The sequence below is a fragment of the Rosa chinensis genome, chromosome 1 (genome assembly GCF_002994745.2).
Source record: "Rosa chinensis cultivar Old Blush chromosome 1, RchiOBHm-V2, whole genome shotgun sequence".
In the NCBI taxonomy this organism is placed as follows: domain Eukaryota; kingdom Viridiplantae; phylum Streptophyta; class Magnoliopsida; order Rosales; family Rosaceae; genus Rosa; species Rosa chinensis.
This window is the reverse complement of record NC_037088.1, coordinates 6,305,876-6,333,869: the sequence shown is the minus strand read 5'-3', so window position 1 is coordinate 6,333,869 and position 27,994 is coordinate 6,305,876. Positions and strand designations below refer to the sequence as shown.

Here is a 27,994-nt window from a genome sequence, read left to right as displayed (position 1 = left end):
AAAAGGAGTAAGGCACCATACCTCCTTTGAAGAATGGCATTGCCAAATTGCATGTAAAACAGTTTCAGACATTCCTTCCACATCTATGACAGATAGGTGAAGGAATGATGTGTCTAGAATACAAATTTTGACCACACAGTATAGATAAAATGAAATCATCTTCATAAACATACTTCACTTTATTTGGTATAGCCATCAACCATATACATTTCCATAGATTATCCACTAGTCTGGCTGAAGTACCAACATCCCCATCAAGGCGAGCTTGCAGAATTGTGTCGCCCAATATCCACTATTAACAGTATAAACTTCATTAAGAGAGAAATGCAAAATCAACTTATCTTTGATAGGATAATTGCGGGAATAGGAATGGATAAAATTAAGGCTACGTACCTCATTTGCAGTAATACAGTTGGAAAACAATTCCAGGTTCCAATTCTGTCCTTAGAAATCAACCAACTTAATTATCCTGGCATCAAATAGGAGCAGCGAATAAGATGTAATAACTGAAGGAATATAGCCACAAATCTGGCTATATTCGTATTGAACAGCCATCACCCACTCGTTAACGCATTCTCGCCAAAAGTTTCTAGGTTCGCCACTATCATTTTTGATGTTCGTTTAATTTCTATCATCAAATGCAGCTCCACTTTAATCTTGCTCATTCTAGCAAAAGTTTCTAGGTTCGCCACTATCATTTTTGATGTTCGTTTAGTTTCTATCATCAAATGCAGCTCCACTTTAATCTTGCTCATTCTAGCAAAAGTTTCTAGGTTCGCCACTATCATTTTTGATGTTCGTTTAATTTCTATCATCAAATGCAACTCCACTTTAATCTTCCTCATTCTAGCAAAAGTTTCTAGGTTCGCCACTCTGATTTTTGATGTTCGTTTCTATCATCAAATGCAGCTCCACTTTAATCTTGCTCATTCTAGAAAAAGTTACCGATTCTGTCATTTTCGATGTTCGTTTGAATCGTTTCTATCATCAAATGCAGCTCCGCTTTCATCTAGCCCGCTACCCTATAAAAAGTTTCCAAGTCCGCAACTATACATCAACGATTCTATCATTTTCTACCTATGGAAAAACCAAAAACGAATGACATGAAAGCCATGGGCACTACTTCTAGCCAAAAAGACGTGTACTTACTTTCCAAGAGATAAGACGAATATTGAGCAGTGCATGATTTGGGTCTACATGATTGTGATGTAACTAGAACTTTGGACGTACCATGGTTGACGAATATAAGTCAATATTAACTAATTAATTAATTGATTGACGAAAATAAGTCTAATTAGTCAATGTTATTACAATTAATTAATTGAAATTAATCGTAATTAATTAGTCCTGACCAATGGTGGATGCCAGCCGGACCAACAGTAATCATGCTCACTAACTTTTGTTCACCACTTCACCTCCGTCACGTAGGTGACCCGCTCATCAGCCACAATGTCTTGATAGTTAAATAAGCATGATTAAATCCACCAATGTCAACAATATCTGTTTCTTTTTTGCCTTTATTTCTTATACAACATTATCATCTCGGCTTTTACGGTTTTACCCTTTCTTGTACAGCCTTGTTTTTTTTTGTACTTTCTTGTACAGTAATAAGACGAGGACGAGGGAGTTCTCGTGAATCAGACCTGCTGGAAATTCATCGATTGCTCTCTATTCTCCACACTGTAAGCTAAGCGTATGTCGTTGATATAATTACTCTCACTCTCACTTTATGGAGTTAACATTATTTTGTAATAATCTTATTACTAATTAACATGCAAGTTAATCTTTTATTTTAAAAAAAATAAATTCATTTGGACCAATATTGATTAGTTTTGCATATCACAAGCATGAAATTAGATATTTTTAAGGGTTTTTGTTCATTTACCCCAATTCTAGGGATTTTTTTCCCATTTTTCCCATTAAGTTTTTTTAATTCATCCTTACCCAAAACATTCTAAGGAGCTCTTTCCCTAATACCCATTAAGTTTTTTTAGACTATTTTACCCTTGCCCCTTTGTTACATATATAGAGAGACAGAGAAGCCATAGGAGACTTCGCCGGAGTCTGGTCAACGGTTGCTGGAATCCGACCAACGATCGCTGAATCCGGTCACCGGCCGTCACCCTCCGAATTCTTTGAAAACCTTGTCAGAGATCTCATAAGTCGGCGGAAAAGTTTATTGTTCCCAAATAGACCTCTATTGCCCTCCCAGTAGATCTCTATCGGGGGCAATAGAGGTTTATGAAACCTCCCCGGAATTCCCCAAAGAGGTTGTCGGAGATCTCATATGGAGCCGGAGAGGTTTATTATCCCCCAAATAAACCTGTATTGCCCCCCAATAGACGTCTGTTGTCCTCCAATAGAATTTTCGGTCTCCAGAATGGGAACTAATCTCCTTAAGATTAGACAAATAAAACATTGATTAAGGAAAAAAAAATGAGGAGATTACATCAATTCAAAACATTTATTTCTCCCCAACAGACGTCTATTGTCCCTCAATAAAATCTTTTTTTCTTTCATTTTAGGCCTTCTGCCCCCATTTTACCAAAAAAAAATAAGGAAATACCATTTCTATTCATTGAATCATTCTCAATATATAACACTTGGTTAAATTGGCTATAGCCAGCATGTATTTGAAATACTATTTAATAACAAATTGACACCCGACTTAGCTAGTCTAACTTTGGTACAATATGGGCTTTTGCACATTTTCATTAACAATACCATGAACAAAACCCATATAGACCCATGGATCCATACATCTCGATCGGAAAAGAATCAACAGAAAAGTCATTGTGTTCATGGTTAATCAAAGGTTGGGACCTCGCTAAGATAATCAAAGACTTCAATTTGCAGTATTTCACACCAAAGCAACAAAATCGTCAGTAAGATTAAGCGCTGCGTTTTATTGCTCCAATGACTAGTCCAATTTCAGTACCTGAATCGGAGACTAAGAGACCTTTGCATTTTCACTACCTTGTAACCTGAAAATCTGAAATTGAAGCAACTATCAGATCAGAGAAGTGAGAAATGAGAAAAATGAAGCTAGAAATCGAAATTCAATTGCAGAAAGCTCACTTGATTTGTGAGGAGGAGGACCGCGATGGAGATGAGGAGGCTCAGGCGAGGTAGCTCCGACCGGAGCTTCTTTGCCGTCTTCATGGGGTTTAACCCGTGACTTGAACGAGGACGACGCCGCTGATCTTCCCAATCTCCGCATCCATCTGCTGACCGGAATAGGAGGCGTTGGACACCAATTCGTTGGAATCCGTCTGGGAGCCTCGGACGTGAAGGGGGTCAGAATCAGAATCTGGTTCGCAATTGGGGATGGGCTTGTTGGATCCGCCAAAGAAGGATCTAGTGAGAGTGGTGGCTCGGTGAGAGAGAGAGAGAGAGAGAGAGAGAGAGTGTGTGTGTGTGTGTGAGTGATTGATGTTGGGTGGCAGTAGCTATAATTCTTTAATTGAGTTTAGGGCAAAGTGGTCATTTGATGTTAAATTGTGTATTTAGAAATAAAAATCTGTTGCTAGGGTAAGTGAGATTATTTTTGTTTATTTTGGTGCTTTGAGTCAAAGACCCTATTATTAAACTATAAGATTAATATTGAATATCACTGCAAACCACAATGACTATTTATAATTTTTCTCTTCTATGTAAATAGGCAGCCAACTCTTCTTCATCTTCCTTGTGAGTCTGTGGACTCTGTGCTACTCATATTCAGCCATTTTTGCACACCCCCTGACCGTCTCAAGCTTATACTTCATAGTCACAGTAAAAAATTTGAGGTTGGGCAAGTGCCTAGCTACCTCTGGTTATATGACTAATATTACTTAATTCTAATGATTAACTATCTGCAGTCATATCATTTTTAATTATTTTTCTTTTGTCATTCTCATCATGTCTTCAATTTTAATTATTTTTATTCTACATATAGGGAACCATGCTATTTAATATTTATTATATACAAAATGATGTTTACCACATGCATTTCCTTCAAAACATATCACTTATTAAGCATTAATATTCTGTGCTTAGTAACCCTTCTCTTGTCCTTTCTGTATAGTCTGTAGTGATCTTACTAGTACCATTACTGACAAAAATGTCTTGAACACGGAGGATAATGATTCAAATATATGATAAATATTTTGTGGTTGCCAATTAATGGAGGCTATGGAGCCTTTATACTTTTGACTCCGTATGTTTATATATAGGGCTATTACACTGAGGGATCTTTTTTTTTTTTTGCCACTTTAAGGGATCCTATGTATGAACCACTTTTCAATCGTATTTCGGCATCTCAACCGTTCAGTTTTTAGGTCATAATGTATAAATTATTTTTGAAAATTTTCAGCCAAATTGATAGTCATTAAAGTATTTAACTAGATTAAATCAATGGACGAACTGAATCTGTCAAACATGAACCGTTCGTGTTCATAATTGTAAACCGCAGCTTTGAATGTCTTAACAATTATCAATTTGATTGAAAATGTACAAATTGATCTAGTCAATATAAACCTAACAAATAAACGGTTGAGATGTTGATAAGTGATCGAAAAATTGGTCAAACAATCAATCTCTTAAAATGACCAGAAAAAGACTATAATGGCCCCACACACATATATATAGACAGATACATACTGGCATCATTTAAAAAAAAGCACATATATAGACAGACACATACTGGCATCATTTAAAAAAAAATTCTAACGTTGACAAGAGATGAGCTAAAGAGGTGGCCGGGCAGTTGACCAGACCCTACCACATACAGACAGCAAGCAAGAGCTGTGCCGGCTCATCCGTGTATATATATATATATATATATATATATATATATATATATATACACATACAGGGCCCTTCTAGTGATGAATCCCTTTTTTTTTTGTCTTTTCTAGGGATAGGGCATTAGACCAACTTTTCGGTCATATTTTCACAACTCAACCGTTCAGTTTTTAGGTCCTAATGTATAGATCACTTTTGCAAATTTTCAGCCAATTTGATGATTCTTAAGGTATCCAAAACTTCAATTTACCATTATAAACACGAACGGTTTAGGTTCGACACATTCGGTCCATTCGTGTAAATTGCAGTTTTGGATGCCTTAACGATCACCGATTTGGCTGAAAATTTGTAGAAGTGATCTACACATTATGACCTAAAAAATGAACGGTTGAGATGCCAAAATATAATCGAAAAGTTTATCTAATGCCTATCCCTATAAAAGACAAAAAAAAAGAATCCCTCAATGGAAAACCTATATATATATATATATATATATCAGTGGAAGAATGAGAATTCCCTATATATATATATATATCAGTGGAAGAATGAGAATTCCCCTCACAGCACCACTGATTGAGTTATTATGAACCCCCTAGTAGAAACCGAGTCAGCTCGCCTCAGTTAGCACTCTAGAGGATACATCTTTCATTAAAATCCGGACAACATGAATGACCGGCCAGCCAATGATGCAGTGGCAATTCAGCTACGGTAAGTTCTTTTAACCCTTAAAGACCTTTACTCTTCGATCTTTTCAAACAAGGGGACGTCTTGTATTTGGGTAAGGTGATTGATTAATGAATTTATGCATGGCTGTACGCCACCATATACCGGTAATTGATTGTAGTCCAATGTTATTATCCAAATTTATCTAGATCATTTGGTATTGTCACGGAAGTGTAGGCGTTCCTTAGTTATTTCATTACTCGTTGACCGTCGTTGACCAAACCATAAAATGCTAAGAGACGGCAGCTATCGCGTTCAATCGTTCATTGAGCTCTCCTATTTGAGGAAATATTCTAGCAGAGTTCTGCTAGGGTTTTGGAAACGGCTCCATTCTTAGGGTTGTCTCGTCATGCACCTGATCAATCCTTATGGATCTCTGGGTAGGCTTTGGCCTGCTGCCGGCCTCTCTGGTGATGGTGGCGGTTTTTATTGGGTGGTGGTCGAAGGACGGAGTCTTGCAGTGGTCGAACCACATGGATCCGATCTCCTCATCAATTGGTGGTATAGATCAAATGTTGCTAGGTTCGGTTAATTCAAGATCCGGGATCCGGGTTCTTTTTCGATCGGGCATGACATGATGGATTTGCTACAGAAGCTTGCTGCTTCTGCAGTTCTGCAGATGGCAGTGATTGGGGGTCTGGGATTGTAGCAGGTGCGGCCGGAGTGGCAACCCCATGGTGCCGAACTCGTGTTTTGGGTGCGAGTCATGTCCAGACCCGAATCTGGGATCTGGGTGGGCTGTGGCTTCAATTGGGCTTCGGGCATAGTATTGGGCTCTCGGATGTTAGTCTTACGAATCAAATGGTAGGTGTTTATGGGGAAGCTCCCTCTGCGCAAGAAGAACCTATAAGCTTTACGAATAAAGTGGGATTTGAACTTTGCCTGGTTCGGTTCATTTATTGGTAGTGTCAAGATTACTTGGTTTTACTTGATTTACATCGCTATCTAATGTCTTTACTTAAAGTTTTAGACTTTTGTAGGCCTCTAGGTAGTAACTCAATTCTGACGGGCTCAAAATGGGTGGGTTACTATGTATTGTATGTCTATCTCTACTTATTTAATATATTGAAACCCCTTTTTGATAAAAAAAGAAGTTAAAATCATAGATAGAAATGCAACTAACCCGTACATAAACATAAATATACTATATTGACGAAGGCCATGGCTAAGATCTAATTATATATATATATATATGTGTGTGTGTAAATTTCGTCCATCTATATATTTCTTAAAATTTTCATTTTTCACAAGTACCCATTGACATAAGATGCACCAACTTAATTCTTTATATTATGTTTTAGACTTTAGTACAATTTTAATTGATTCTATAATTCTTTTCCCAAAATATTAATTTAATATTTGATATCTATTTCTTCAACAATTTAATTGATTCTATAACTATTTTTCCAAAATTAATTTAATAATTTATGCAATTTTTCGCCAAATTGAAAATCATTAAGACATACAAAATTGTAAATTAACTGATCGACATATTTGATTCGTTCATTTATTTGACAAATTCGGTACGTACTTCAACGATCACTAATTTGGCTGAATAAAGGGATCCCTCGTAGATATATATGGTGGATTTGTATTTCCAAAATAGTTTCATGTCTTGAATAAGGTCTAGTAAAAAAACGCGTTATCTAAAACAAACTAACAAAGTATATATTTCATTATAAGACTGAATAGTTCCAGAGAGAGCAAGAGCAATCCTAGCTTTGTCGACGACTCTTCACGCTGAGTTCCGCGTCGATACACTACGTTTGATGGTTTGATGGGTTGTGCCTTTTGGTTTGTGGAGGCGCGTTGGTGGTGTCGTCTAGGGCAGAGATCGTCGTCGTCTGGTTGCCTGGTTTGGCACCGAAGATTCTTTACGGGTGAGGTTTCGAGATTAAGGACTGTTGCTTGTCTACAGGACTCGACTAGCTTGGTGCCGGATTGCTTTCGGGCAGTGTTGGAGTCATTCTTCCGGCAGGTACAACAGATCGAGGTCGTGGTAGTAGGTTGAGGGCTAGGCGTAGTCGCTTTGCTTTGGGCTGCTAGTTTGGCCACGAATTTGAGCGCCGCCGAGTAGAAGACACATAAGCGGGATCTCAAACTAGATTCCTCTAGTTTTGGTTCTTCGTTGATTGAAGAATATGGTGTGGTGGAAAGGTAGGACGCCGAAAGACCTGAAGCCTCAGGCGGAGGCAGCAGCGGCGACAGCTTGGCAGTGTGATTGGGCTTTTGTTTCCATCACTTGAGTTCGGACTTGGGCCTTTGGGCTTGGGCTCTATTCGATTAAGTAGATTTCAAAGAAGGGCAAGAACACCAATTTGTTGCTGAGGTTGTTAGCTGATGAAGAGCATGAGGCAAGTGCTAGTTCCGACCCCAAGGGCAAGGAAAAATGACATGAAACTCGAGGAGGCCTTGCGGGGCCTACTGTAGGAATAATTTTACCAAAAATTCGGCAGAGTCACCCTTAAAACTAGACTACCCAAAACCTGTAGAAAACACATTTACACTTCTAATAATATACAACATCCTCAACTCTTAGAGCCACCCCGCTCCTTGAATCACAACAAACTCCACAATATAACACAAGTCCCAACATAAGAATATTTAGCCCACAAGTTATCAGAGCAATCTAATACACAAGATATACAAGAAAATAAAATAAAAAAGGTAAAGAATTGATAAATCGTACAATATATGTGGAAGCAGTGACAACTATGGCTTAACACCTTGTAAGCCCGACCTCAACTAATCTAGCCTGCATACTGGACATTTGAAACCGAAGGGCCTAGGGGAAAGTATTGAAAAACACGTGAGCGTGAGTGGACAAAAATGAATAAACGAGATAGTTTAAATAATATAAGCTTTAATACTTTCCCACATATTTAAAAAAAAAAAAAATTGGTGAATGCAACATTTAGGAAAAATAATCCGAATGATGCTCAGCTCATGAAAACCAACTAGCCCCGCTAGTCAAAAACAATCAAGTAAGAAAACAGAAACTCCAATGCTCATAAAAAAAACAAAAGACCAACCCTATTGGTTAAACATAAAAGTATGGGGAAGAGATTATCACCGTATGAGTAAGGGAGCCTCCCAGACTCATGTCGGAGCCTCCAGGCTCTTAGCTCAACTCATCCACAAACATAGAGTAAGTAAGGAGGAGTACTAATAGGCTAGCTAGTAATAAAACGATCCAGGTATGGTGAAGAAAAACATTAGAAAACTAATAAAGCTTCCCCAAAATCTTGCAAATAAAAACAGGGAACCGTACTCAGAAAAGTCTCATGGTAAATCAAATAGTTCAACGACCTGTCCCACAAGTCAAAGTATTCCCAATGCCAAAACCGAAAGTTGATAAATAATAGCCAAATATAATTCCATTGAAAATCCCATTTTCGAAGATCTTTCAGAAATATCGAAATCAACGAATAAAAAATATATTCAATTCCGAAAATCTCCTCAGAAAATAATTTGTTGAAAATCTTCATAAATCATAATTCCAAATCCGAGCGTAGAAAACTCATATCCGAAATTCAAGATGGGGAAAATCCAATCAATATACCAAATAATATCCGAACTCAATTAATATGCTCGATAAATAAAACGACAATTAAATAAATCATTAACTCGAAAAATAAATGCATGCATCATTTAAAATCAAAACTCCACTCACAGGACACAGCAATGTAACCAAGCATAGGGTCCTCGTCACACAATTGCACAGTATGTCGTCCTATACATAATTCAAATTCGTGAATGACAATTCGAAGGTTAAACATGATTCTAAAATGAAACTAGAAAATCCTTCGCAAAAGTAAATTGTCGAATATCCAAAATCACATTGGAATCAACTCAAACTTCAAGAGTTTTGCCAACTTAATTATTTCAACATCTTAATGGAAAATGAAGATGATCCAATAGTCGGATCTCCTCGAATCACAACCCGAAAATCCGAAACAGAAATTCCGATCGATCTCTAAAACTTCACCACTCCCAAAAAAGAAAAAGCATATTGACTCATTTGTAACACTAAGCTCTACCCAGAATACCAAACAGATCACTAGAAACTACTGGACGCGCCCCCACGCGCCGCCAGCCAACCCCCGAATTAGGTCATGAAGCCTATGCCAAAATCTTCACAACAACAATCCCAACAACTTTCATAACTACAATGAAGCCCAGAAATTAAAGAATTTGCTGGAACTTACCTAAAAAATTCAAGAATTAGAAACACCCTAAAATCCCATTTTTGTTCGATTATTCTTCCACAATGCAAACTGATTCAAGCTACTTGGAGAGATTGAAGAGTTCCCAAGGGATTCAAAACCCAACAAGAATCTCCGCCGGAGGGGGCTGGAAATGGGAGTTCCGGCCTGGTCAACTCGAATGCGGCTACTCACAGTTTTTGCTTTGATTCGTCAAATCGCCTCGAAGAACGACCACAGACTTGCAAAGGATAACAACGCGGTTCGAAAGACACTAGTGCCAGGCTGTAAGGTGGTCGGACGACGGAGATACTCCTGAGTCGAGGTTTGGGTTGGGTCAAGTTTTTGGGTCAGTCGAGAGAGAAAGAAAACAGTGGCAAAATGGTGATTTTCTGGAAAATGGCAAGTTACCTAGGGCAAAATTTCTATTTATAGTCAAATTACTAGAACATTAACTTTTACATTTTAGATCATAACTTCTCCATACGAACTCCGATTTAAGCATACCATGTGTCCATGGACTCGGTTTGACATCCTCTACTACTTTTGTGAAGAAAAGTTTCTCAAATAACGGGCAAAACAAAAAGTCAACTTTTTAGTCCACTAAAAGTATAGAAATGAAATAAGAAGTGAAAGTAATTGTTGTTTACCGTCCGAATGACTAGTAAATCGGTAAATCGAGATACAGGACGTAAAAAAAAAAGTTGGAGTCATTTCTATAAGCTTGTCTAAGAGTTTCTAGTTGATATTTGTACCATAAATGCGTGTTGGCAAGTTAGACTAGATGAATGATTTTCCCTTAGAAAGCAAGATCGTTCTAGCTTAGCTTAGGCTTTCTGTTAAGCGAGCGTCCCTTTAGATTTTAATGAGATTAGTTTAGCTTAGATAGATTAACTGATTTTTCTGAATTTTCTTATATAAGCTTTGTTAGACTCTGACCTATTTTCATGGCTTGATTACTAATGAAATCAATTTCTATTCAAAAAATAAAAAAACTAACAGAGTATTTGATTGTTCCTACCCTATTTCATTTTAAAAATTAATAATAATATATCTGCGAGTTTAATAGCCGTTGGATCTCAAGATATTAACTCACCGGGGAGGTAGTTTCTGCAAAAGACAAATCTGAAACCACTGATTCTACTTTTTAATTAGTAAGACAATATTGTTTTGTTGTGTTCTTTCAGTATTCTCGATCCGAAATTGGTAGAGGAAGAAGATGGTGGAAAAAGGACAATAATGGGGGAAAAGCTCATAGCAGAAACTCATAAGACCAAGAATTGGTGGAATACAATCTTTATTATATCATGTGCATTTGCTGTCTTCAATGATCCTATCTTCTGTTATATCACGACCGTTGACAACAAAAATAAGTGCTACACGATGAACAAGAAATTGGCGCAGAATTATGTTTATGCTCGAACAGCCACAGATGTTTTTTACCTATTGGACTTTTTTATTTCTAAGTGTGGATGTTGTTGCTGTAGAGGGAGGAGATCATGCAAGTCATGCGCTACTAATATGTTATCCATTTTGTCTCGCATCTTCGTTTCTCTCCCCATTGCACAGGTACATACTAGAGACCAACCTTTATTCTGTGAGTTTTGATTTTTTTTGGTTGGCAAATTGTGAACCCTAGTGACATATTTGACATCACAGATCAATATGTTCAATTATTTCACATCATAGATTGTAATGTTGGTGTTGTTTCATTTGTCCAGGTATATGCAGCAGGGGGGATGAATGCAGATCTACATCCTTTTGCTAGAGAATATCTTTTTCTCACTTGGCTTCAATATACAGTACGGATTTACTATATCTACGATTGGTTAAAGCGGCGTCCTATCATAGACATAACCCGAGTTGAAAGATGGGTTAGACCTATATTGGGTTTTGTTCCCTTCATCCTTGCTTCTCATGTAAGTTTAACTCTTATAAACAGTCTTCCTCACCTAGGGATAGTTTTAAGAGACTGTGAGGGCAATATGCATCTAAATCACATATACTAAATTTAAAAATAAAAATTGAAATTATAACAAAATAAAACTGTGCATTTATTTTCAGCCGTTAGATTTAAGTGTCCCTTACAGTCTCTTAAAAACTCTTCCTTAGATGAACATGCGTTCTCTTATATCTATCTATATTAATTAAGTAAATTCTCCTAAGGTTGGTTAAATTTTTAAATTACCACAAAAACCGTTTGGTTAAAAATGTAACTAAAAAGAAAATTCAATAAATATGGACAACACAGTAAACTACACTTGGAAAATAAAAAAAATACAAAATACAAAATAGTTAGAATGAAATATTTCCTATTTTTTCTATTTTTTTTTTCTCTTAATCAGTTTTAAACCTTATGTTTACAATAATATTTTCCTTTTCAAATAAAAAAAGGTTAATTGACACACGCGGAACAAGTGTCAAGTGGCTAGTATATAATATATATAAATATATATATATATATATATATATATATATATATATATATATATATATGCTCGGGCGAGTGTGTTTCCAGTTTTTAATAGGGAACACATAATTTGTTTTAAATAAATTTTTAATTATCAATACTTTGACCAAAAGAGAAAAAGGAAATAAAAATATATAACATTTAGTTGTATCTATAAGTTATGTGTAAAAATTAGTAGCATTCAGGATTTTAAACCTAGCAATATAATAGCGCAAAAGCTCATTATCTGTACAATTATATCAGAGCATCTTTAGCATTCTTTGTTTTAGGGATTTTTTTTTTTAAACCCTTAACTCACCCCACTCTTGCATATATCAGTGAGAATCCAACCCATGACTTTTACAATGTTGGAATTATAACTTACTAACAGGTCACAGTTTACCGACAAAAACATTCATTTTTTGTACTTCAACAACTTTTTTATACCTATCTCTATTTTAGAAGATTAAAGAGCTAGAGAGAATCCCTAAATTTACAGCAAAATTATAGGAATCATGTTTTTGGAAGTTTTTTACTTCTCGTGTTATATTTATTTTAATAATTAATTATTTGATTATATTTTTTAAATGTAAAAAGTTTTAACATATTTAGTTATGGACAATATGTTAGAGAATATGATAGAAAAGCTATTGAAACTATGAAATAAAAATTATATGAATTTCAACTTTTGAGCAATTGATTTATAAAGTTAATTTTTTAAGGACTCACAAGTTAAAATCTCTACAATAAGGATTTTATAGGGGATTTCATAGAGATGCATTAAGAGAGCCTACTTTGTCAATGAAAGTTGGTCTGAGAAAAAAAAAAGGGTACCCTTTGAATCGTTGAATCATAGATTAAATTAGAAAGTCTGCTCTCGCACTCTCTGCCCTTTCTTATACTCTTACACATGTGTTTTAATTTGTATATATTTCTTCTGTGGTTTAAACATAGTTAGCCTCTTAAAACTTACGCGTGTCAATTGAGCTTTTAATTTTACTGTGGTATTTAGAAATTTATTTGTTAGATTTATGTTGATTTAGTATTGTGTTGGTAATCTTCTCAAAAAAAAAAAATTTTGTGTTGGTAAAAACCTACTAGTCTCTTTAAACTTTAACCAAAGAAATACTAAGGGCTTATCCGGTAATGTTTTTAAAAATGATTTTTCAAAAACTGATTTTGAAAATAAAAACGAGAAAACAAGATTGGATTTCTGAGATCCGAAAATGTGTCCGGTAGCTTATTCCGAAAACAATTTTCAAAAACGAGAGAAGATTGCGACTAGAGATGAGAGAGACCTGAGAAGAAGATAGCAACGTGAGAATATGGAAGAAGAGAGCACATTCTTCTTTTTCTTTGTTTTGGAAAATATATATCCGTGTTTTCTAAAATATGAGACTGAAAATGTGAAAACGTCTATTTGTCGTTTTCCTGTTTTACGAGTAAAATAAAAAATTATTTTCAAAAATTATTTTCTGCATTTTTGAAAACAGACCAGCGAACGCATTTTCAAGCTATTTTCATTTTATAAAATGAAAAAGATGACTTGAAAACGTTACCGAACGCCACCTAAATTTCTGCTCACATGCTCTGCATGTGTAAAAATTTTATAATTATTGTTTTGAGAAAAAAAAAAAGTTATTTGAGAAAAAAGAAAGTGAGAGGTTATCTGAATTATGGGTAGTTATTGCAGACATGGGCAGTTAACTTTCTGAAAATTATTTAACTTATTTTTTATAGGATTTTTAATTTTGCTATTTAGCATACTACCACTTAGTTATTAAAAATTAATATAAGGTCCAAGGATCTCATTGTATTTTCACACCCACTTTGACTAACAAAGTCTATTCTATTAATAATAGTATAAATAATTGTTAAAAACCTATGTTTTTATCCATGATATGTCTTTTTTTTTTTGAAATTGAAATTGAAATTGAAGTTGAATGCATTAGATCAACAGCCAAAGTTAAAGTCTACAAAGTTTACATAAGCCATCTGGCAAGAAAATCCGAACTATCTATCTAAACCAAAGCAAACTCTTAATAATCTCTGGGACGCTCACAATTAAGCGAACTTATACAAGAATAGAACAAACCTCGCCTCCTACGGAAAGGAAATCATTCAACTAGCCTTAGCTTCCCAATTACGCAATTGTGGTACAAACTAAAAACAAGAAACATCATAGAAGACTCATAGAAGCTTGTTCAAACTCACAAAGGCTCATACCCAACATAAAATAAAATTAGTAAATAACTAGCTCATTCCCTTTCGAGTTGGAGCTTGTACCAGCAGTTGCCATTTTCAAACTAGCCTTCTTGGCAGTTTCTTCACCTTCCCAGTCTCATCAGACGTTGTACCCTTATTCTTCTCCCCATATGGCAGTTTGTTCTTACTGCCAGAAGGACGTCCTCGCTTCCTCTTCCCGCTACCAGAATTGCCTTCTTCTGGCAGAGAAACCAATCCAAGGCTTTCCTGTTCCAGGTTCAAATTACGCTTGCCCAGAGCCAGGCTAAGTGTCAGTTTCTTTGGGGAGATGGTTACCCCCTCATCTGGCCGGCCTCTACGCCTTCCAGTGACCCGTTCTGGTGTCATGGCAGTTTCTTGCAGCTAACGAATCACCACTTGCTGGTGAAGTTTCATTCAGGAAGTAGCTCAGTGGTGGTTCCGGGATCTAGTTTGGAATGGGTGTCTTGAAGACTAGAGTTTGGCCATGAACCAAAAATCTAGCCCTTATGGTTGTGCTGCCTCCATCAGAAATACCCAAACTAGATGTTGTCGACCCAATATTCAATTGCAGTATGCTAGCAAGTGTTGCCTGCGCTGCTGCTGTCTGCGACCCCAACACAGTCCACTCTACTTCATCATCATCTTCCTCTACCGCCAATCCCAAACAAGGCAATCCAGCGTGAGTCACCAAACCACATATAGAACAGCGGCCAAAAAGCTTGTTGTACTTAAACTTACATAAAAATTCCACTTCATCTTCCACCCAATACCAACGCTCGAAAGATAAAGGTCTGTTTAGAGGGATTTCAACCCTGATACGTAGCTTTCCGGCCTTCTTCCCGATCTTGTCAATCTTTTGAAAGTCCCCAAGGGTATAACCGATCATGGTCATCAACCTTTTTGACCTAAAAACAGGAGGAATGCCTTGCAGAGTGATCCAATATTATACCGTGGTCAGAGGGACCTTCTCCACAGGCATCACGCCGTCATAGCATGCCAACGCCACCGAGGCATGGTTATACCCCCATGGAGCACCCTTCCAGATGCTAACCCAGTCTGTAGGGTTCGACAAAGTGAACAACACCCGCTGGTCTCCCGCCTCCTCCACATGCATGCAGAGATCCGTTAATCCGCCAAGCATTACGGAACATCCCTAGAAAGGACCTGACTTTGCAATCCTAAGCAGTAAGCAATTTCCCTAGCATAAAAACCTCTGATTGCAGCAAACCTTAGCCTTGTGTAGGCCGGAGATCAACCTGTTTCTTTCCCTTAGCGATAGCAAGAGATAATGCTAGCCAAGTAGCCATGGCATTAACGGAACTCATGGTTGTGTTGAAAGAGAAGAGCAAAGAAACCCTAACCCTAACCCTAGTAGAGAGAGAGAGAGAGAGGGAGGTGACTTCTACTTGTGCCCATCAAATGAGTTAATTAAACAACAAAAATATTAGCTTATTTGATACGATATATCTTCTTTGATTTTATTTTAATCAAAGAATCAAGGATAATTTTTAGAAATAGTGATTACATTCCTTCCTCCTTTTTTTGAAAAGAAAAGATCATAGAATCAGCGATTGAAATCACTTAAGAGGGCATCTCAATGGAGAGCATACAAAGGCCAGAAATGTCTTGGCCCTAGAGCTAAGATAGAACAAGCTAGAAAGTGTACTGTACCAACCAGTTGTCATTTTACAATATTACTCTGAAACTTTTCTAGAAAAACTAGCAAAAACTGAAGGTAAATCCTTAGCCTCCTTAAGATAATTACCAACAATACACCTATTGTCATGATCTTGAGATTTATAGACCCAACCATCAAAATCTGCAATCCGGGCATGCAAAAGGTCGGCAGAGCAGTGAAAACTAGACTCATCCTAGCCTAAAACACACTGCTAGCCAAGGCACGCAATTGTGGTACTCACAGCATGATTACACTGAGACTTTTTATAGAATATAGCAATGAGCCATCTACTTGAAAATAAGATCAGCATACCCGAACGTATAGAATTAGCATAAAAGAACAAAAACTCAAGCCCAAAACCTCTTGGGTCCCAAATCAAGACCCATGGAGAGGTCAGGCCCAATAGAAGGTGGAACTGGGCCCAGAAGCAGCCCAAATTCTTGAGAGCTCTATCTGATCTGGACACCCAAGATCGGGCGCCCTTTTGCAGCAGCCTTTTGCCGTCCAAAACCGTCGTCTTTTGTACCCCGGCCGATCACCACTTCATGCATGCACCCTCTTCTTCCCTACAACACCACCATCAGCATCCTAACCCAGAGTCTAAGCGGTCAAATCTAGATTTCGATTGACCAAGACTAGAATAAGCAGATCCCCCAGGCTCGGCTGCTTAAGATCGCCTCCAACCCAGGACATACCAGAATCTCCGACTTCGATCGCCTCAAGGCCACCCACCAGAGAATAACCCAGTCGCTGTTCAACAGCGCTGCAAAATTGCTTGGTCCGGGACCCCATAAGCCTCTTAGAGCAATAACCAACATGATCCGCATCCACATCTCGGCAAGAATCACCCAAATCAGGTGGAAATAAAGTGAAATTGCCGAGGAGAGGTGCAGGATTGCTTTCGCCATAAAACGACGATTACCTCTAGAGATAAGGAAGCCACGAGGCCTCCTCCTATGCGCCACCAATGAAGGCAAGCAAATACGAGTGCAGTGATAGAGAGTAGAGGAGTGGCAGCCATGGTCGTGCTCGTAGGGCGTCGCTAGGGTTTTTTCGTTATGTTAGTGCATGTCTTCCAACCCTCTCTACTTTGTGTCGATCACACTTTAATAATTCAATTCATAATTCTTTTTCAGCTAAGCCATGCAGTCCTCGCTTTTCATAATTAATAAAAGGAAGATGGACGGGCCGCGATCTTCTGCAATACCAGTCACCGTCTCTTTTTTGGAGTGGAGACAGTAGTGTCCTTTCTCTTGTAGGCATAAGGGATCCCAAACAAGCCGGTGTAGTTCTATTCATTCCCCCTATTTCTCACTCTCAAAAAACAAAAACAAAAAATTCAAGCCTTGTTTTAGGGAATCAGAAATTGAGAGGAATTTGCTGTGTATTCTCATTGATAATAGGGGCCTCTTTATATAGAGGATTACAATACATAGAATCTCAATCATACAAGGAAAGTAATTCTACATTGATTAGGATTCTAGATCCTTCTAATTAAATCCTATTAGCACTAGGTCAAGTAACCTAAAGTTTGGGCTAAACACAAATTAGGTTTTCCTTGAACACTCCCCCTTGTGTTGCCCAAACGCGGTGCTTCTCTCGTTGCCTCATTAAAAACCTTGCCGAGTAACAAAAACCCAGTGGGACAAAAATAACCTCGGTCGAAGGGGAAAAAGAGCACAACACACCCTTCACGATTCAAGACGAACATGTAGACATCTCCCCTGTTGTCTGCGCCTCCCCCTGATGACTACGATCATGGGAGTTCAGATAATTTCCGCAAGCCAATTCTTGCCACATGTTTCTCCAATGTGGATTTGGGCAATGACTTAGTAAACAAGTCTGCCTCACCATCCTCAGATTGAATCTAGTTCACTTTGATCTCGAGGAGAGTCTGTTGTTGCTGATTATACTTGGTGTTGTCGCTTTTGATGTAGCCTTGCCTCATTTGTTCAAAACAAGCAGCATTATCTTAAACGCTCGTAGGCTCATCTGTGGTAGACTTCAAACCACAATTGTTCGAACATGCGTAATTATGAATCCAATCCATATTCATTCACGAACCACTTTATGAAGAGCAATGATCTCTGCATTGTTCGAAGATATAGCGACGTCTATTCTGTAGACCTCCAAGATATCATGGTCTTTTCCTATAGTGAACACTTAACCGGATTGGGAATGACCTTTGTGTGGGTCAGAGAGATACCCAACATCAGCAAAAACCTTCCAAAACACATGTTGTTTTGGGATGGGGATAGTGGATGCAGGCCAATGTTGGCGGCGTACCTGGTGTGTGATGGGTCCGAATCCATCATCTCTTTGTAGGGATAGAACAAGCCCATATCACTCATACATCTCAAGTATCGAAAGATATCTTTTACACCAATCCAATGGCATCGCGTTGGCGCAGAGCTATATCTAGCTAACAAGTTCACAACATATGAGATGTCCGGTCTTGTGTATTGGGATAAGTACAATAATGCGCCTATTATACTAAGTAAGACACTTCTGCCTCTAGCACATCTTCGCCATCATCCTTTTGACGAAGAGGATCCTTTTCAGGATCAAGACTACGGAGGTGCTTGAAGGCTTGACCTTGACAAAATGCCTAAGCATCTATCGACACAATGTTCAAGTTCCAAACCGAGACATAATCGTGTTCTCCCAAAATCCTTCATCTCAAACTACGGATTTCAAGTGTTCAGCGGTTTCCCTTAACTCTTTAAAGGCTTCTAATGAAGATCATGTCCAACATGAACTGCGATAGAATCTGAAACTTGTTATAGAAACGCGTGGGCATATTCCTTCCCAATCAAGTAGTCACTTTAGTGAGCGTTTCAATCTTATTGTAAACGTGCTCAGTGGTCTAGAACCTCTTGACTTGGGTAAATGAAGTTCCTCATGAACCTTCATGTATATTCCGTATCTAGATCCCTATAGAGATACGTAGTGACCATATTTGTAAGCTGCATAATGTTCAGTTATTCAAAAACTACCAAACTGACAAGGTAGTGGAGTGCAATGACATCTATTACGAGAGAATATGTCTCATCGTAGTCGATTCCAGGGCGTTTTGTGAGAAGCCTTGCGCCATAAGGCTAGATTACCATCTCTCTTTCTCACTACGCTTTCCAACGAAGACCTATTAGTCAACAGGTTTTATATTAGGAGGTGTTGGCATCTCTAGCTCGAAAACCTTCCTCTTCGTTAGAGAATCCATCTTAACCTGGATCGCATCTTTCCATTTAGGCCAAAAACTCTCTACGTTGGCATTCATTCATTAACGGAGCGTGGTTCGATATCATCTGACTCAAAAATTCATGCGCAACAAAATACGCAACTACATCATCAATTATGATGGAGTTTCTATCCCACGTCTCATGTACACTAGTGTAAGTTTCATAGAGCTCTATATTCTCAGGAATAGGTTCTGACGTTAAGGTGTCCCCCAACGGTAACCATAACCCGGAAGATTCTCATGAGACGGATTTTGAGTGTCGATGATAAAAGGATTGGAGTGTGCCAAAGTATCTTTCGAATCCACGGGCCTCTCCACTCATTCTAGCTAGGGCCCTGGCCTGTAACGCCAGAGTGCCACTCTCTTCGGCGTTGGCGCAATGCCTACCTTCGTGTAGGGTGGCGCTACATCCTCTCGTAGGGACTTCCTTCCTTGCAGGCATGTTTGCAGCATATTTGTGTGATCTCGTCACTTTAATAGGGATCAAGATGAGACATAGTGGGGACAGACTACGACAATTCCTGTCTTTCCTGTTGAACATTCGTGTTCTTATCTCCCCCTAACGACGGGAAGACTGTCTCATCAAAGTGACATCCGTAAATCTAGCGGTAAGGAGATCGCCTAGCAAGGGCATTAAGTAGCGGACGATTGTTGGAGTCTCAAATCCAACGTAGTTGCCTATTCGTTTGTAAGGACCCATCATAGAGCGCTGTGGCGGCGCGATTGGCACATAAATGACTCACTCAAATGTGCGTAAGTACAAAATACGTGTACCCAGTCACTAGCTATAACGCAGAGGGACATTGAGTAGCAGTAGGTCGTAGACGAATTAGCATAGCTGCATGCGATATCGCATCACCCTAAACGGATGTAAGAAGATTGGTGCACATTACCAATGTTCGGACTACCATCGTAGTCGTTTCCGTGAGACCAATTGGGTGTGTACATGGGAATGTGATGTCCAATATCAAGCCCATTGCAATATCCATCGAAAGTCTTTCGATATAAACTCTCTAGCATAGTCAAATCCAATTGACTGAAGAGGATGATCTGGGGAGTGAGCCCGTTGTTATATGATATGTGTTAGGAGTGTAGCGTAAGCAGTATTTATAGGTGGACAATGGCACAACACGTGACCGGCGTGTTTGCGTGTCAACCAACATCATAAAATATTTAAGCGTCCGCAAGTTGGTTGAATCAATCCACAAAATCCCTACGGATTCTTTGTAAGAACAGAATGAGTATTGTCATATCCTTTGCATAGGACGGTCTCAGTCCTAATATCCCTAAGGAACAGGCTTTGTAAAATGAGCGAGAGGCCTTAGAAGCAACCATTGAGTATTTTGGTTAGGCCTGAGAGTCTGAAACGTTATGTGAAGCAAGTTGGTGATTGCAGCATCACCTAGGGAGCCATCGCCATGATGGACGCCATCCATGGAGTCATGGATAGGGACTACGCCAGCCCTAGGCTGGTGGTGGACGGAGGCAGTGCCCTAGGCAGCTGTGTCGGTCACACTCAGTCTAGAAATCAACTTTTGATTCATGCTTCGTTTCGCTCGAAAGAAATGATGTCCATGTGAAGTTTTTTGTAGACGGATCATCAAATCATGACTAGAATGATCTATCCTGTCGTGACAAAGCCAATATGTGTCTAAATCCAAGAGATCTTCTCTCATAACTTTATTGGATTAATAGCTCAAATAGTGACATAGAATCCACTAGAGAGACACATAAACTTCTTTAAGATGCGTCTTTGTTCGCAATCATTAGAGGTAATGCAAATGAACTCATTTCTGTTCTCTACATGCATTGTCGCATGGATTTCGTTGGCTATTCATAGGGTACGATTTGCCCTAAGAGCGTAGAGAGTCTATGTGATAGCTGTAATCAAGGTGCCATTTGGCAAGTGGAACTTGGGCTATTCCATGTCCTTGAATTAATATTGATGGCCCAGACATCGTAGTCACAAAGTAATATGCTCAGAATCAAAATTGAGTCATAATGAAAAGAACTCGAACTTTTATTTATAAGCCAACGGAGTACATCATTGTTTCTATGATCAAAGAGAATCTAATCCAATAAAAAGTAATATGGCAATCGCCTACATCTCTTGGAAAATAAAAAGACTTAATCAAAATTGCCAGTTTCTGGGTCTTGATCCTCGTAGTCTTCCACCCTTAGATCTAGATCGCCATCTTGATCTTCTTGTGCCATGTAATTTGCTTCCCTTGCTTCACGATACGTCTTGTATGCGTTTGCAACATTCTGGGGTGCGTTACATGTTTTGGCCCAATGTTCAGTTGATCCACATCGAAAACAAACATCATTATGGTCAGGCTCCCTTGATCGAGGCGCCATTGGGGCGCGATTTGGACGACCTATGCTCTTGGTGGCGTTACCACCATGGTCGGAGGCTCTGCCTCTCTCTCTCTTCACACGTTGACCTCCACGGTTCCGTGCACGCCTTTCTCGGCGATTTCCTTCCTCTTTAGGGCGAACATATGGACCAGAATGTCCAGAATTGTCCCTACTCTTAGGGTTTCGCTCCATGCGTCCTCCATTAGGGGCGCGACTATAGTTAGACTCCGGAATAGGCTTAGTTCCAACGGGTCTAGCATTATAGTTCTTCACAAGGATATTATCGTGCTTTTCAGCTACGTTCATGGCGCCAATGAGCTCATGAAACCTTGTGATGCGTCCTGCATTTACATCAATCCGATAATTCTTTGAAATCATCAGTGCAGAGACAGGGAAGGTAGAGAGAGTCTTCTCGATCAACATCATATCAGTTATGGCTTGGCCACAAAACTCCATCAGAGACTTGATACGAAGGGCTTCCGAGTTATAATCAAGCACAGACTTGAAATCACAAAAGCGGAGGCTATGCCATCGCACTTCTAAATCAGGAAGCAGGGAGTCACGAACGTTGCCAAATCGCTGCTCAAGTTCTACCCATAGCTTTCTTGGGTCTTCCTCATTGAGGTATTCATTTTGGAGCGCGTCATTCATGTGCCTTGTCATGAGAATTATGGCTTTAGCTTGTTTTTCTTCAAAAGCAGTAGCTTGCTTAGTGGAGAGTACGTTCTGACTAGGCTCTTGGATGGCTTCCAGAATTCCATCAGCCTTAAGATGTTGGCGCACATCTCGGACCCACCTATGGTATCCTGCGTCATTTGTCTCGAGTGGAACATAGTTCATCTTGTTCAGGTAACTCATCCTGAAAAACAACACAAGATTAGGGTTAGTTTCGGAGCGAAAAAGGCTACCACGAAAAACTATTAAATTTCTGAGCGTAGTCGCTTCCAAGAAATTAGGAATTTTCTGAGCGTAGTCGCTTCTAAGAAATTAGGAATTTTCAAGAGGGGTTTTGGATTAGATCGAAACAACAATGTATGTGGTCGATCGTTTTCTTCTCAACAAACTCTAAGTTTGGAGGACTCTACAAGCTCCAAGCTTGGAGTGAGCACGAACCTCCACAGTTCGGCTTTTGGTCTCCCCTATGTAGAGAAAGGGGGGTAGGAGAAGGGATTTTGGAAGTCCCCGAAAAAAGAAGAAGAAATTGAAAAACTTCAAAAAACGGGAACTTTTAGAAAAGTTTACCGTAAAAATGGACTGAAAAATGTCGCGAGATAAGTATTGTAGGTGACCGGAAAGAACTGTAGCTGCCGGAAAAGTTAATGTAGCTGACCGGAAAAAGTCGCCGGAAAGTGCCCTGAAAGTTACCGGAAAAGTCGCCTGAAAAATCACTGGCGGTCGTTGACCGACGTTGACTGTGGTTTACCAGATAACTGACGTGGCACTGGTGCTGACGTGGCTGCTGACTGATGCTGACGTGGATGCTGGCGTGGCAGATGACGCAAGGGTGACGTAAGATACTTAAGGCTTTTGGGCTTCAGGCTTCGGCTTCTGGGCCTAGGGCTGATTGGTTTTGGGCCGAACGCAGGGCTGGACTGATCCGCTGCCTTCTTTTTTTTTTTTTTTCTTTCTTTCTGCCGGTTTCGGATCTGCTTGACGCCGGTGGCCGGTTCGGTTGAATTTTGGCCTGTTCCGGTGGAGAAATTTCCGGTTCCGGGTTTCTGGGGTGGAGATGCTGCAGGGGTCGAGTATGGCTGCAGGAGGTGGTGAGGAAAGCTTTGAACCGGGCAGGAGAACTTTTGTTACTTCCGGTGGCCGGTTCGATGGTTTGTCGATCGGTTCTGGGGGTGGGGCAGCCGGTTCTGGACTCCTGGAGTTGAGATCTTCAAGGTGGGCGGCGGTGGTCTCTGGGATTTGAAGGCTACGAATTTAAGATTTCAGGGTTAGGGCTTCGTGCTGATAACGTGTTTTAGGGAATCAGAAATTGAGAGGAATTTGCTGTGTATTCTCATTGATAATAGGGGCCTCTTTATATAGAGGATTACAATGCATAGAATCTCAATCATACAAGGAAAGTAATTCTACATTGATTAGGATTCTAGATCCTTCTAATTAAATCATATTACCACTAGGTCAAGTAACCTAGAGTTTGGGCTAAACACAAATTAAGTTTTCCTTGAACAAGCATCTTATTTTCGCATATGAACCTCCTTTTTTGGTCAGTAAACATCCAATTTTATCCTTCATTTTCTTCTCTATACCTATCCTAGCTTTCTCCAACCTATTCAAACGTCTGTTCTTTTTTTGTCTTTTTTTTTTTCGCATCACTGCTCAACTATCTCTGTTATTTGTTTGTTTTTTTTTTCTTTTTTGGAACAAACTATGTATTAGTTTGTTTACCAATGGCTGGTAGAGTTGGAAACGGTTCCTTTGCTGTTGTTCCTAGACGAATGAAGTTTATTCTCCATGAATCAAGATTAGTGCGCAATTTTATTTATATATAGGTTGTTGTTGTCTATTTCCTGGTTATGAACAAGAAAAGTAGAGGTATCCATTATAATCACTTAAAGCTGCATCTTGTTGACGTTTTTATTTCAGAAATATTACTATGGAGTATAGGGTTTAAATATTGTCAAAACATTCACCTCTTTCTTCATTCTTCCCACGACGGCAGCTGCTTAACTCACTCTACACAATGAGGAATATATGATGCAATCTGAATAGGTGGACGGTAGTTTTATCTCAGTTGGGAGGAGACACCGTGATATGAATATATCTTTGACATGAAAAGGGAAAAATTGGAACTAAATTTAAAAATAAAATAAAATTAGGAGGTCCAAATATTAAATTAATAGGATGTAGGAATTTTTGAAAATTTAATAATTAAGCGCTGTTTCTTTATTTAATGACTTATAAGTTTTTTTTAGTCGGTTCCTTAATATTTTACTCTTTTTTGTTTCTTTTTCTAACTGCTTGTGAATCTTAACATAGGCCTTTTTTTGCTAGAGGTGGTTATTTTCTAATTTCTCCAAATATTTTTCCGAACTTCAAACTTTGTCTAATACTCTAATTTACCCATGACAAAAATATTTTGGGTGCGGCTATAGTCACCCTACTAAATCCTCAGTTTATCCTACACAAAAACCAAATATTTCAATACTAACCCCACAATTAAGAACTTTTGTCAAAAACCACCCCAGTTCGAATCCTATTGTTGTTGTTTTTTCAGACCTTTTTAATCAAGAACCCTAGGTGCGCCTCCGTGACCTACCCTCTTCTTCACTTTGGCTTTCTCACTCATCCGACTGCGCCGCCATGCTGAGTGGGCCTTTGGCTTTGCCGGTGTGCGCCTTGCGTGGTCAGAAGGGACTAGTTTTATAGGAGAGCAATGAGGCCTGATCGAGACCTGAATCTGATTGGTGATCAAATTAATTTTGAGTTGGTTATGGGCTGGTGAGAGGATCAGAACCTTTTGGCGGCTACAGGTGGTTAATTAGTGGCAGTTGGTGGTGGTGCGTGAGGGGTGCAATTTGATGTGATCTCTCGATTTGGAAGAGGATATGGCTCAAATGCAGATGGGGTTGGTTGCGTAACTTGGTTATGGCGGTAGGAGGACGGTTTTTACTAGATCTATTTTTGGTGGAGGTTCTCATAGTCTGGTTTGGCTGGGTCGATGTGCATTGGTGGGGTGGTCACCAGGTGTGCTACGGAGATGGTGGCTTCGTTGGTTGCCAGTGGCGGGTTCGACAACGTTCTAGTTCGTGGTGCTAGTGCTCTGCTCGTCGCCAATGTTCTGGGCTGGGCCTGGTGGTTGGGTTTGGGTGTTTGGGCTTTGTCCTTTGGCCAGGTCTATTGGTCATGTGGACCTCTTGTTTGGTTTCTTGTCTAGTCTTTTCTAGTGGACTTAGGGGCCTTTGCCTATTCTTGTTTTTCTGTAGTTTTAGCCTATCAAATGGATTTTGATCTTTGTCGGCTACCTGTGATGGAAATGTGAATTTAGGGATTCCTTAAAATAAGAATGATATAGGAACTGTTAGAATTAATATTTAAGAGAAATCCTTAGATATTTGGTAAAAATAACAGTTAGGAAATCTTTTGAAGTTTCTCAAAGTAATAAAAAAAAAAAAAGCTATGGTGGACAACAAATGTTCTCTTTACTTTAGTATAGATCAGTTTACTTGTTTAGTTCATTGAAACTCGATCTCAATCATCTTTAAAGAAATCAAATCATTATCTTTGTTTTCATTTTCATCTTTAATTAATTTTTAAGAAATTTGATTTATAATTTTTGTGTGGGTCTTTTAGCTATTTGGATCCTTCTGGTACCTTCTTGCCACTCGGAGACAGCTTAACTGTTGGAAATTGACGAGAAATAATATCACCTATTACGATCCATCTAATGGTACTACTCTACCAGTAAGATATCCGCGTTACTGTAAACCGATTCCTGAAGAAACCTATGCTAAAGGGACTAAAATCTGGCTTTGGGATGACTTATGCCCTGTGAAAGAAGCTAATCCAAAGGCCTTCGACTTTGGTATATATTTTTACGCTCTGCAATCTAATGTGGTTAGTCCATCACATCCTCTCTTACAAAGAGTATTCCAGTCTTTTTGGTGGGCTCTACGAAATATGAGGTTTGCATCTATACCACCCTACACATGTTTCTTTTATTTTTTGGAGCAAGATATTAAGTTTTTGGTTTTTATTTTTCAGTTCTTTTGGTTCAAATCTATTGACCGGTATGGATACGTTAGAGATCTTTTTTTCTGTTTTGATATCTACCACTGGCATGGCGCTGTTTTTAGTATATCTCAATGAAAGAGTGCAGGTTTGTGTTTTACATTCTTTATATGTGTGGGTGTATTGAATTTAATGACTTATGATAATCATGATAAACTTATTTTCATGTCATGAAAACATATATACACAGGAGTCGAAAGAAATGTCAAATAAGCGTATGTTGAACGAGAAGAAGCAATTGATGAAACCAGATGTCGATCTGTGGTTATCTAAATACTACCTCTCTAGGGATAATGAAACAGCGGAGACCAAAAAGAAAAAAGAAAATTTAAAGGCAGTGATCATGGAAAACATACACAAACTCAAAGAAAACAGTGATCTTGATGTGCAAGATATCCTTGGTATTCTTCCCATAAGAGACAAACAAAGGATCGTGTCTTTTCTCTTCTCAACTTCATTGAAGAAGGCAAGAACTTCGATCCTCTTCCTCCATATAAATCAGCTCAGAGTGTCTACGATTACTTATAATACATGCGTATGTATTATTATTAGGTAATATATATGATTAATATGTGCAGTTGTCAATGTTTCAAACCATAAATGACAAGGTGGTAAAAGCAATTTGTCAGCATCTTGTGCCACTGATCTACACTGAAGATAGCTATATTGTCCAAGAAGGGAAACCACTTGGGAAGATGCTCCTATTCATTCAAGGCACCGCAATCACCTACTCCCATGCTGGAACCAGCGGTGATTCCTCAAGCAACAAGTGGCTTGAAAAAGGAGATTTTTATGGCGATGAACTCCTAAATTGGGCATTCAAATCTCCCTTGTTCTCTGATTTACCTATCTCGAGGACGAATGTCATTGCTCAAGAAAAAGTTGAAGCATTTGCTATTAGAGCCAAAGACTTGAAGAGTATTTGCTTTAAATTTTGGTGGTTTTTTAGCAGAGAAGTAAATGCTTCTCCATTGGAACAGTGGGAGCATCTGGCAGCTTCTTCCATACAAGCAACTTGGCGCAATCGTCAAGCAAGGATCCGTTTGGCGAAGCATTACGTACCACGAACATGATGGTTTCGTCGTCAAGCAAGGACTAAAACCCCGACTCACTGGAACAGATTTGTCGTAAATTAGTTTTAAAATGATCTTTTTTTCGGGTTGAAGTACAATAAATGTTTTCTTTTGGTTTCGTAGTTAGTTAGTTCTCCTGTTCAATAAACCTATGTAAGTTTATTATTTCTGTAGTGAACTCTTGAAATTCCACGTATTTTATCACGGAGAAACCTTAATGTAACCCTAGCTAGATCCCAAACACTATTGTTATTTAAATTGCTTGTAACCCTCTACCCTAGTGTAGGATGGTTGGCCATCATGAAACGTTCAAAATATTGAGTGGCTTGGCTAGCTACTGAAACCCTACACGGTGTTCAATCAATAATTGTCTAAAGTCAACTCTCCCAACATAACTTCACGGAGTGTTCGACGTACTGTTCACACAGGCTAGGTACATAATTGAAGAATCAAGAATGCTACCAACAATTACGCTGTGCAAGTTCTAGAACTAGAACAATTTTTAGATTCATCCCTAGGGTG

At 38.8% G+C, this 27,994-nt stretch overlaps 1 protein-coding gene across 1 annotated transcript; it reads left to right on the top strand.

Moving 5' to 3' along the window:
- The first annotated feature begins 5,327 nt into the window (after positions 1 to 5,327).
- Positions 5,328 to 27,695, top strand: LOC112189621 (cyclic nucleotide-gated ion channel 1). Its single transcript, XM_024328964.2, has 7 exons — positions 5,328 to 5,490; positions 10,898 to 11,279; positions 11,432 to 11,629; positions 25,962 to 26,293; positions 26,373 to 26,487; positions 26,590 to 26,865; positions 26,978 to 27,695. The coding sequence occupies exons 1-7, from the start codon at positions 5,447 to 5,449 to the stop codon at positions 27,470 to 27,472; spliced, it is 1,842 nt and encodes a 613-aa protein (XP_024184732.1). The 5' UTR covers positions 5,328 to 5,446; the 3' UTR covers positions 27,473 to 27,695.
- Positions 27,696 to 27,994: the final 299 nt, after the last annotated feature.